Source organism: Trichechus manatus, unplaced genomic scaffold (genome assembly GCF_000243295.1).
Source record: "Trichechus manatus latirostris isolate Lorelei unplaced genomic scaffold, TriManLat1.0 scaffold00016, whole genome shotgun sequence".
NCBI classification, from domain to species: domain Eukaryota; kingdom Metazoa; phylum Chordata; class Mammalia; order Sirenia; family Trichechidae; genus Trichechus; species Trichechus manatus.
The window spans coordinates 24,903,230-24,915,448 of NW_004443952.1; the positions used below are offsets into that span (position 1 = coordinate 24,903,230).

Here is a 12,219-nt window from a genome sequence, read left to right on the forward strand (position 1 = left end):
TGTGTGTGTGTGTGTGTGTGTGTGTGTGCGTGTGTGTGCGCGCGTGCGTGCGTGTGTGTGCGTGTGTGTGCGTGTGTGTGCGCGCGCGCGCGCGCATGCGCACGCTCATGCTCCCCCTGTAGTTGCGTGTGGAGGGGGAGGAGGCCTGCGAGCCCAGGGAGGCTGTGGCCCCTCAGGCCCGCCTCTTATTCCTGCCCCACCTCACAGAGCCCCAGGGGCCCCACTTTGGCTCTTCATATGCATTCTTGGAGGGAACCGATGGAGACATGCTTGGGCCCAGGGTGGCCTCGTGGGGCTAACTTCTGTCATCCCCGCCAAAGAGGAGCCCACATGCTCTGTAACCAGTGGTTTAAAATGCTACTCATAGCCAGCTACCTTCCATCTTTCCATGCCCCATTCCAGGGACTCCACTGGGCACACCCTGTGCCAAGCCTTGGGGGACCTAGAGATGAGTCAGGGCCAAACCCTACCCTGAGGGAGTCCCAGAACCAAGGCAGAGTGAGGGTAGGAATTTAAAATCCCACTCCTTGTGACCTGCTTGGTGGTCAAGAGGGTCTTCGTGGGGCTGACAACGAGAGCGCAGGGAACTGCCGATGCAGGCACCGGGGCTCCAGGGGCAGCTGGGCCAGAATGAAATGGCCTCCAGTCCCTCCAGGCGCTCCCTTCCCCACCCTGGCACAGCTTACGCTTCCCTGCCTGAGAATGCCAAGAGTGGCCAATAGCAGCCCCTTCTCCAGTGGCTGGAAGGGGAACCACTCCCTCTTCTGTGCTCCCTCAGCCTTTGCTTGTCCCTTCATTTCAGCAAAATGCCATCTGCGTCCTCCTTCCTGGCAGAGGGTCTGGGTTTATGTCTCACCTCCCTCACAGGGCTGGGGCCCTGGAACAGTCTCTCCTGGATCCACAGTTCAGGGGCCAGACTAGAGTTGAGGTCACTTTTGACTTCAACTCAGGAGGTATATGGGGAGTGGGACTGAATCCACACTGGGTTCCTGGTGTGGCCTCAGCCAGGGCTGAGAACCAAGCAGTCTGGGGCTGTGGACTTGGGCAGGTATGCCCAGGCCATTCTGTGAGAGACCCTCACTTGTAAAATGGGCCAATAACCCCAGGGAACACCTGGGCATGTTAGTTCCATAGCACACTTGTGAGAGGCTGGTATTCACTCTCCCTGAAGAAAAAAAGATTTTTGCGATAAATGCAGACAATGTCAATGACGGCTGTCCACTTAATAAGGATGTGGACCTGACTTGCCTTCCTTGGTTATGAAAGTACCTGCAGGTCATGTCAGAGGCTAATGCCATTGGCACTGAAGCTGGCTGGGACCCAGGGCCTTTTCAGAACTTGATTTGACATTTGGTTCCTGTTTCTCTCTCCACCTATGAAATGCAGGGAGTGAGTTTTCCGGGAGCCCCTACAGCCACCCTCAGTATTCCACGTACAACGACTCCTGGAGGTTCCCCAACCCGGGGCTGCTTGGTGAGTACTGGCGGAGACCTGTGTGGCCCCTGGGCCATCTGGGCCCACTCATTGGGCCCCCTCATTGGGGCAGGGTCTCTCGACATCTTGACATCTGGTCACTGAGGTGGGTGGGTAGCTGGCCCCAGACAAATAGAATGTGAAGGTTGTAATGGGCGCCTTGGGGCTCCTGTCTCTCCTCAGCTGTTTTTGGTGGATAAGGGAATATGGAACAGAAGGGGAACAGAGAGCAAAAGGAAACTGAGGGGGAAAGAGGAAGGTAGGAAAAGTGCCTGCCTAATAGTAACCTGTGTTTCTTTAAAATCTTTAAGTATTCATATGAGAAATCTCTAAATCAGAGGTAGCAAAGAGGCCAACTCAGGTTGATTGGTAGTGGCTGCCTGGAGAGGTATCTTGATGAAGACCTGAGGCCTAGTGATTGATTAGTAATGTCTGCCACTGACACCACCAGAACCAGCTCCTTTACAAACTGATTGTCTTGTAGCTGAAGGCCTGCCAAGGTACGACATTCAGGGCATAGCTGGTCCATGGCTGGGGCCAGCGTGATCTGGGGACATCATCAAGACACTTGGGCCACCCCAAAGACCAAATAGGCCAACCTGACTCTAAAAAGGCCAAAGAGAGGCTTTTGTTTTGTTGGAAGGAATTTACATGAAACTTGCTGGGAAGGGCCAGCTGAAGCTGAAGGCCCGGAGTGTGAACCAGGGCCCTGGCTCACAGATGTCACTCACCACCTGGGGGACGGAGCTAGCCAATCAGCCTGCAGGTAGCAACTCTTGTCCCTCCAGCTGAAGGTTTCCGAGGTAAAAAGTCAGACATAGAAGGGCCCTCTGAGACCACCCCGGTTTGTTTGTCCATCTTAACAAGCTTCTACTTAAGTGAGACACTGTTAATTCCTTGGATCCTTAATTATTTTAGGACTGAGAAACATAGGCTTCATGGGAAAAACAATGACCTAGTATCTTCAAACTCAACTTGCTAGGCTGTAGGTCTGTAAAGGAGGCCATGAATCTCAGCCTTGGCTACTTCCCAACCCTGTATTGGCTGTTAGGACAGACACATATGGACACCATCCCTTTCTGGCTGTCCCCATTCCATTCACGTGGGCCTCAGGCTGCCAAAAGCATCCTGGTGTGTTGTGCCTACCTTGTGGATGAAATAAGGAACAATGCCAATTAGTGTTCCAGGGTTCTGTGCCCGGGAGAGTTCAAGCCTTTCGAAAGACTAGCCTCTTACTATCTGTGGTCTTCTTTAGGGACTGGATCTGTGGATTGATCTCTCAGACTTCTTTTTTGGTTTTGGTAAAAATCACTTCTAAATATTAAACTAGGGTCTCCATTACCTCAATGTTTTTCCGTAAACAAACCCCCTGAGAGGTCTCGCTCTGAGTTGGCCCAGCTGTCAGTCTCACCAAACATGAGGCAAAGGCTGGCTCTGAACCAGGGTCTTCTAGCGGTGGTGGGGGTGGGGTAGGGGGGGTAGTTAAGGGAAAGGTGGGGAAGCAGGGGGAGGCGAGGCCTAGGCCTAGGGCTCCTCCCTGAAAATCTGCCTCAGATTGGGAGACCCACAGGAGATGTGGCACGAAGGACTTCTGATGGAGATGTGACCCCCAGGGAGGCGGTGTTGCCCCAGCCACCATATAGCACTGTGCACTGTACAAAGCGGGTGAGTGAGGGCTGGAATCCAGCCCATAGGTGGCACAAAGCCCGGAGACTTGGCACAGGGCTGTAGCTACCCAGAGGGGGCACCTTTTTCTAATTTGCATGAGGTGTCTTATAGGTTGGTAGTGGCCCTCATTTGCCTGGGAATTCCAGAGACAGAAAAGGGAAGAAGGAGCCACTCAGACAGGTGTAGCAAAGGCATGGGGTGGGAGGTGGGGTGGTCTGTGAAGTGTGGGGCCACAGCACAAATGCCAGTCTGAGAAGTTTAAACCTGACTCTGTGGGAAGCTGGGAGCCAAAGGGGATAGGGAGGGAAAGGTGAAGCTAGACTACCTGTGAGGCGTCTGGGTGGACTCCAACTGACTACTTCTCAGTTAGCAGCGAGAGCATTAACCACGTGCACCACCCAGCCAGCCAAAACCAGTTGCCATAGAGTCAATTCCAACTCATGGCAACCCCATGTGTTGCAGAGTAGAACTTCACTCCATAGGGTTTTCATGGCTGTGTCCTTTTGGAAGTAGATTGCCAGACCTTTATTCTGCGGCACCTCTTGGTGGCTTTGAACTGCCAACCTCTTGGTTAGCAGCCCAGCCTTTAACTGTCTGCACCACCTAGGAACTCCTACCCACCAGCCAGGTGTGTGGAAACCTGTTCTGAGGCTCCTTGGTGTTCCTGCTAGATCTATGGGAGCTGAGGAATGAGGCGAGGACCTCCCCCCCACACACACACGCTCACACACGCTCACACACATGTGCTCATGCCCTCACAGACACTTACATCCACTCTCACACCCCCTCCCCACACTGCTGACACTTCAGCCGCCTGCCAGAAGCTTCCTACACAGACATAGACACAGGGAGGATCAGCAATGCCACCTAATGAAGAAAAAACAACCCCTTGCACACTGGTTTAGGGGGAGAACTTCCCCCCTCTGTGCCCCTCCGAGAGAGCTGCCTCAGGGTGCCTAGCCTGCCAGCCAGGGCTGCCCATGACTCAGCATCCTGTCGGTGCCCCCGGGCTGGGCCGGAGGGGGAGGGAAGAAAGGCAGTGCAGTCAATTAGGATTAGAATGGGAGCACCGTGGCTGTGGCGCTATAAAGAGATTAGCAAGCGAGTGGGAGCCTGGAATGACTGTGTCAGGAAATAAATTGATGATAATGTGAATTAGAGAGGAAAAATGACAGAAGAAAGGACAAGTTTATTCTAGATGGAGGTCTAATGGGTGCCAGGAAGATAGAGTGCTTTGTGAGGTGATGTTTTCATTTTTCACGGTAAATCCAAGAGTTTTTTATTTCACTGAGGGGCCAGGGTCTGGAGAGCGGTGGTTCTCACGCTGGACAGCCTGGCAGAGATTAGGTTTCTAGAGGGGAGTGAGTCAGAGCCAGCAGCCAGAGGCGGCTTGGGCGGGGGACCCTGGAGACCTTCACTTCCGTGGAGCCTTCACTTCCATTTCCTGTTCCGGGGGCCATTTGTGGGGGCAACCAGTGTAGTTTTCCCCAGAACAGTGGCTGTGTCTGCCCTTGTGCTGTGTCCAGGCCTGCAGAGAAGGCCCTTCACACACACACCCCCTCCCCCAGGCCTATCTGTGGGCTGGCGCTGCACATGCTCCATGGGGGACTGTCCTGACGCTGTCTCCATCCCAAAGAAGAGCGAGCAGAGGGAGGCTGACAGGCCTCTTGAGTCAATGCTCCCGGCCAGGCAGGTGACAGAGGCTTCAGAAAAATCTGTCTCTGGGAATACTTAGGCATGGGATTGGTGTCTGTGCCTTCCCAAACAGCACAGGCGGGCACTGCCTGCTCCACTACTGCCATCGCTGCCGGAGGCCGTGCTGCGTTTGTGAGGAGGGGTGGGCAGGGAGTGTTATATCTGTTCATCAGAGCTGGGTTTGGAGGGGAGGGGGCACATGCTGCAGTGTGTCCCCTCATCCCACCTCTGTATTACATACTAGCTATATGACCTTGGATAAGTTACTTAATCTCTCTGTGCCTCAGTTTCCTCATCTGTAAAATGGAAACAAAAGTAGTTCCTATCTGATAGGATTGTGGGGGCATTGATGGTTCAGTGGTGAAATTCTCACCTTCCACGCGGGAGACCCAGGTTTGATTCTTGGCCAAGGCACTTAATGCGCAGCCACCACCTGTCTGTCAGTAGAGACCTGTGTGTTGTTATGATGCTGAATAGGTTTCAGAGGCGCTTCCAGAAGAAGACAGACTAGGAAATAAGGCAGCTCCTGGGGGCCTTATCCAAAGGATGTAGTCAGGGAAAGCAGGCTGGAGGCAGTGGAAGCCGACACTGAGCACATGGGCCCTCACACCAGCACTGTCCAGATGCTATTGGAAGGGAGTCTGCACCCTGCCCTTCTGCCACCAACGCACAGGCCGCAATCTCCCCATATCCAAATCTTTCTGTCCTCCAAGCCCAGCCCAGTGTTACATCTTCTAGGAAGCCTGCCCCTGCCAGAATAATCTTGCCTTCCCCAGAGCTCTTTTCTGAGAGCTCCGACCCCCTTCAGGCCAACATTTGCCCCACTGTTGCCCAGCCCTGCACCCAATAGGTGAATGAACAAATGAACGGGCAGGAGGTCTTCACTATGGTTTGCTCGCTCAGTATTTACTGAATGAATGAATGAGAATGTGCATCAGTGCTGCTGTTCATTTACTCAACAACCCCAGCCGAGCACGTTTCACATGCCAGACTCCAGGCTGGGTGCTAGGAGTGAACATCCAGCAGAGCAGAGTCCAGCCGCTGCCTTCGTGGGGCTCTCATCTCGGGATGGGGGAATCACAGAAAGAAGCGACTGTCCATGTGATACAACCTGCACAGGTGGGGAGTACAGGCAGGGGAGCTTCCGGAGGAAGAAACGGTGGCACTGGGCCTTGAAGGCGGTTTAGAAGTCTAATAGACAGGAAGGGGATGAGGACACAGACAAGGCTGTTCCAGGCAGGAAGCACAGTATGGGGACAGATGCAGAGGCATGAAGCACAGTATGGGGACAGATGCAGAGGCATGAGAGTATTACAAAATGGTACCTGCCCTACTAAGGCCGTTTTGAGGTTTCAATGAGATGATATATGCAGCGGATGTAGCCGTGTCAGTCACAGAGGGATTGCGCAGCCAGCAGCAGTTGCTGTTAGCATCATGTAGTTATGTCTGAGCTGCAGAGTTTCCGTTCTCTGAAGTGCGGTATGTGAGTATGGGAAGGAGAGGTGGTTGTTGTGGGAGGTAAATCCAGAGAGGTAGGCAGGGGCTAGATCACAGAACATCTGCAGGCCAAACTGATGAGTGAGGACTTTTCATCCTCTAGGTTAGGGCCTGGCAAATTTTTTCTGTCAAAGGCCAGATAGTAAATCTTTTAGGCTTTGTGGGCCATATGGTCTCTGTCACAACTACTAAACTCTGCTGCTGTCGCAGAAAGCAGCCGTAGATAATACGTAAATGAATGGGCATGGCTGTGTTCTGGTAAAAACTATTTACAAAAACAAGAGGTGGGCAGGATTTGACCTGAGGGCCAGCTCTAGGTGATGAGGAGGCCTTGAAATCTTGTGAGCAGGTAGCGGCTGGTCAGACTTGCAGTTTGGGGAATAGACTAGGACAGAGATCTTGGCGACAGAGGGCTGTGGCCTGGACGGGGTGAGGCAGAGTAAGGGACAGATGTGGGGGATACTTTGGGCACCCTCCAACCTCGGTGCCCCCTTCCGTCTCTTCCAGGCTCCCCGTACTATTACAGCGCCGCTGCCCGAGGAGCTGCCCCACCTGCAGCTGCTACTGCCTACGACCGTCACTGACTCTTGGAGACAGGCAGGCGCCAAGCACTTATGACACATATCATTGAGGGTGATAGCCTCCCGGCCCCCACTGAAGACAGCCAGAGGGGCACCGCAAGACCATCCCCAGCCACCCCTACTCGCCTGAAGCTCCCTCTCTCCCTTTTCCTGTCAGAGACTCTGGGGTCCTGTGGTAGGGCCACTGGACTTCTGGACGTTTGTCCATATCTGAGTCAATTGAAGAGATTCTCCCAACAGCGACTGGTCTCCACAAACCAACAGACAACGGCCACCCAGTGCAGCCTGCCAGCCCCCAGCTGCCTGCGCATCGCCGCCCTGCCCACCCGAGGCCTGGGAAGGAGAGCTTGCTTTTGTTGCCTCAGCAGCACCCCTGTAAATACTTTCTTGCTTTTCTTTGGGCCTGAAGGTCCGACTGAGCAGACTGCCCACCCCATTATGCATCCCGTGCTCATGATGCGTCACAAATCGTCTGGAACCTGTGCACAGAGTGTCCCCTGTGCCCTGGGTGCCCCCATCGGGTGGGCTCAGAGTATCCTTGAGACTAAAATGCAGACCTCAGAGCCTCAGCCTCCTGCTTATCTCTACTTGTCTCATGTCTTGACTAGGAGTCGCATGGGCTGGCTGTGCTCTCAGCTCCCCCTGGGCCCTCTCCCTAGGAGAAACACACTCTGGGGAGACGTCTGGCTTCTTGCCTCTGATTCCCTGGGCCCGGTGCAGTGCCAACATCTTGTCCAGATCAAAGGACCCAAAGAGAACTGTCTAGGGCATTTCTCAGCCACTGTTCTAAAGTAAAGATGTCATCCAAGGTGTTTATCGCATTGCAGACTCTGAATGTCAGGGTTCGATGGGACATAGGAGTCCCCAGGCCAAGCTAAGGAGTGGCCTAAGGCTCCCCCAACCCCTCAGCCGCTGGAACCGCTGAACTGAACTAGGACATACTTTCTGAGGCATGCCCAAGCTCAAATCGCTTTGGACACTCTCCATGGACAATAAAATTTTTACTGGAATACACCCTTCGAGACCCCAGTGAGTGGATTCTGGGCGAGCTTGTCCCAGCCATGTAGACAATGTTGGATTCAAAGGACTTTCCCCTGCGCCGAGGACCACAAGCACCCTGCAGCAGTCAGCCCGGACTTCCTGAGCACCCCCTCAGGGGAGCCCCTCCCCAGCCTCATGGAGCTTAGCATGCAGCTGGGAGTGGAGGAGAGGGAGGGGGAGGGGCACAGATGCCAATTTCGTCGCGTGGGTGCCCACCTGTTGGTACAAGGGGCCATGATGGTCAGGGCCATGGCCACAGCCCACAGGAGCTCAGAGAGGGAGCTTGGAGAACTCAGTGTGGCTGGAGTGGTCAGAAAAAGCCACACGGGAGGCTTTGCGGGAGAGAAGGCCTCCAGGGAGAGGGGCAGGGCGAGCAGTGTGCCTGAGGAACTGCTGTGTGAGCCACGAGTGGTTTTGATGCGGCAGTGCCAGGGCCACCATCTCCTCTTCTGGGGCCTCGATTCTTTGCACAGTCTCTCTTGCCAACTCAGAGCCGGCGCTGTCCAAACCTGAGAAATGTCCGAATTATAGCAATGACAGTGGACTTTGTAGTCTTGTGTGACAGTGCCCCCAGTGTCTGCACGTCACCAGATTGGCAGAGAACTAGTGCAGAGGTCTTGTCCTGGCTGCACCTCTGCCTTGCTGTGGGACCTCAGACAAGGCCCTGCACTTCTCTGTGCCTCGGATGCCCTGGTACAGCAGGGTTACCTGACAGCTCTCTCCTCCCTCCCTCCCTCCCTTCCTCCCTCTCAGGAGCTGAGGCTGTGACAGAGCCTGGGGGCAGGCCTCCACCTGTGAGCATATGAGGGTGGGTACCTGTGTCCTACCATTACTTGGACCAAGTGAGAAACAAAAACAGCTAAGGGAGTGGAGTCAGAGGGGCCTTGAAGAAGACCTGGTCTAGCTCCCCTCAGGAAAAAATGAGGCCCTGCTTGGGGAAGCCTGGGGCCATATAGTGAGACCTGTGCCCCCCACCAAGTGCTTTGCCCCCCAACACCGCTACTAGTTGGAACAGAGACCCGGGCCCCCTGGCCCCCGGCACATGGTGATCCCTGCCACCCGCATCTATCCACCTCACATCCCTTGGGTGGGAGATTGACAGTGAGGGCAGCAAAAGATGGTTCTGGGTCCACTGGCCCAGACTGGCCTCCTGGGGCTGTTAGAATTGCCGAGGAAACCCAGTCACCCCGTCCAGAGGTGGAGCCCAGCGAGCATGCAGCCACACTCTCACCTCCCAGGGGCTTGCTGGGCAAGGAAGGGAGGTAGCTGGGGCCAAAGCCTATCTCCAGGAGCTGTGATGAACCGCTCCGGTCTCCACCTGCCAGGTAGCCACCAAGCAAGGTAGGAGAAGGTATGTTTTCTGGCCCGTCTCTTTCTCCCTCCCTCTCTTCTGCAGGAAGTGGTGGGGTTGGGGGTCTGTAGCACAGTCCTTTTGGTCCCCTGCCCTCTGCCTACCCTTCTTCTGGGATGATTGCTCCCACATCTTTGGATCCTGGCCCCACCTGGTGGTTTCAGGCTGGGAGGGAGAAGGTCAGCCTTTCCTGAGCCAGCTGCCTAAGACGTACCATCCTTCCTTGCAAAGCCCATGTGGCCCCACAGCGGCCCCTCCACCCGTTCCTCTTCTTGCCCCCGTAATGAGCTCCCTTCATGCCTTTGCTCTCTCACCTGAGGCTTTGCTGGTCCTCAGATTGGATTTGTATTTATTAGACAACCACTCAATTCCTGGGCTGCCAGGCAGAAGCACAAGAGCACACAGATGCACACACGTGTTACACACACACACACACACACACACACACACACACACCTGCTCTCACCAATTCAGAGTTCCCATACCGCCTGGTGGAACTGGCTGGGAGCTGGTGAGGAGGGTTCCAAAGGACACAAGCCGTTGAGTAGCTGCCAGAGAATTCTGAATGGAACACACAAACCAGGGCTTTCACCAGCATCATGGCAGGAGGCCTGGGGCATTCCTCCATGGGCCTTCAGTTCTGTATCCCAGCTCTGGCTTTTTGAAAAGGACATTGTGAATTTTATGAAAATTTTTCAAATCATTAGTCTAGCTCCAACCTAGAAAAACTTGATAACATATCAAACCCAATATCTTTTTCCCCAGGCGCCTTAGTTAGGGTTGGCCCTTTAATAACTGATGTTTGTACGGTGCTTTACAATCCTCGACTATCCTGTGGGGCAAAGATCACGTTCCCATTTTACAGATGGAGAAATTGAGGTTCAGGGCTCACATAGCAAGACAAAGGTGAAATGAATTCTCAGATCTCCGGGCCCCATTTTCTCTCCACAGAATCATGCTTCTGCTGTGGGAGTGTATGGTTTAGAGACACCCCCAGTCCCCTAGAAACCTCTCAGACCCATACTGAGGAAGAAAAGAACAGGGAGCCAGAGGCTGGCCTGAAGGAGAGGCCTGAGGCTTGGTGGCATTGCTGGTCCAACTGGATTCCTATTAACATGGAAACTTGCTGAGTCTTAGCCCAAATTCACACTAGTCCTTCTGAGGATTCCTCCAGGTTCATTCCCTGCTGTGCTCACAGATGATTTGGGGCTTGTCCAAGGTCATGCCTCAATTGTGAGGGACCTGAATGCAGCCCCAGCTCTGACTCCTGGGGCCCAGGGCTCCCATGTCCTTCCTGCTGTGAGAAGCAGGCATGCCCAAGCCAGGGCATGAGGGGCACACAGGCCTGGGAAACACAGATTCCAATCTCTAGGGCCCTGAGCTGACTGCTCACAGGCAGGTGGCATCGCTTTTCAACTGAGTCTGAAAGTGGTTGCCCCACTGAACGGCAGTCAAAAGTGAGAAGATTTTAAATGCTCTGCCAAAATATGTCTGTCAGCCAGATTTAACTGGCTGCTGGCTTGCACCCCGATCTTGGCCCAATACCCCCTTTCTTCTTCTCCTCCTGTCCTTCGCTATGGTGCTGGAGGAGAGGGAGTCAGAGTAGGGAGAGATGTGCCTCGGGTTGACCAGCAAGTCAGTGGCAGAAATGGGCAAACCCAGGTCCCTGCTGCCTTCTCATCCCTGTCTTGGGCTCTGCAGGTGGTTTGGGCTTTAAAAGTGGGGTGGGATAGAGCATCAGATGTGGTGGAGTAGGGGGAGCCGTTGGCTTTTAAGGGAAGGGAAATGCTGGGGGCCTTTTCACGTGTACAGGGAAGAGCCCCAGATGTGGCCCACAGGGCACTGATGGGTGAAATCCCTTTATGAGAATTCACATCCCAGTGCCACTGCCCTGCCTTTGGCAGCCTGTGGTTCCAGCCCCACCCCCCTCTCTGGATGACATTTCAGCTAGAATTTAGCATCAAGCTATAGGGAGCAAATCTTAAAAACAAAGCAAGCACTCCCAACAAATACCTGGAAACAAGATGTATCTGAGATACAGCTGCCCAGGACAGTAGAGAAAAGTCCAGGCCCCTGGAGAGATCAGGCCCAGATAGGTGTGGGTGGATCCCAGCTCCACGGTCATCCACGTCCTACCTTCCATAGAGGCCAGCCCCGTGGCCCTGGCCCTGTCACCCACCTAGGAGCCTGGCTCGGATGGCTTCCAGGCATGTACACCAGCACGCCTGGGGAATATATTCCTCTAGTTCCTTTGGCCTCGGAAAGGTCCAAGGCAAGTGCATTTTAAAAAGGTAATAAAATACATTATTGGAAAGTTGGACAGTTCAGGCCATGACTCCTAGCCCACAGTCTGCCCCACCTCCCGGCAGCCGCTTCAGCCCCTTGTCCGCTGTTGTTGCTGGATCTCAGGATTCCCTCTTGCATATTCATACAGGAGCCACGGTGTTGATCCACACGTCCCCACTGTCAGCTCCCAGCTGCACCTCCAGAGTGGCGGCCAGGTCCCAGGGGGCCAGCCGCAGAGGACTGCAGTGAGCCCTTGCCCACCCCCTCTCCTAACAGCCTACAATGTCTCCTAAACAGCCGCTTGCTGGGAGCAGGTGGACCCCAGGTTTTCATTCACTGATAATTCCTCTGCACTCAGGCCCTGCTCCTGAATGCCCCAGGATCACAGAGGACGTCAGAGCACGTCTCTGCCATTCTAGAGTTTCAGTCCATGTGTTCCCAGGGGTCCCGTTTAGCTCGTCTCAGAGTTGGGGGTAAACATAGCCACCATTCAGTAAGTCTAGATATTCTTTTCTTCACATCTTCAACCCCTGAGTAGCAGAATAAGAAATCGCAGCTGTTTATCTATTTATTGTGGGGATCTTAATGAATTCTCAAATGGGGTTTGGACAGGAGAGACAGAGGGCA

At 54.2% G+C, this 12,219-nt stretch overlaps 1 protein-coding gene across 7 annotated transcripts in view; it reads left to right on the top strand.

Moving 5' to 3' along the window:
- Nucleotides 1-7,292, top strand: part of PAX5 (paired box 5) — a 202,929-nt gene extending 195,637 nt beyond the window's left edge. For 3 of the 7 annotated variants that reach the window (XM_004372255.2, XM_012554348.2, XM_012554351.2), the window contains 2 exons: nt 1,387-1,473; nt 6,841-7,292. In XM_004372255.2, coding sequence (XP_004372312.1) covers nt 1,387-1,473; nt 6,841-6,917 — 164 coding nt within the window. In that variant the 3' untranslated portion in view covers nt 6,918-7,292. The remainder of the gene's footprint in view (nt 1-1,386; nt 1,474-6,840) is intronic. The other 4 variants (XM_023727504.1, XM_012554349.2, XM_012554347.2 and 1 more) reach the window with 3 other exon arrangements.
- The last annotated feature ends 4,927 nt before the right edge of the window (nt 7,293-12,219 follow it).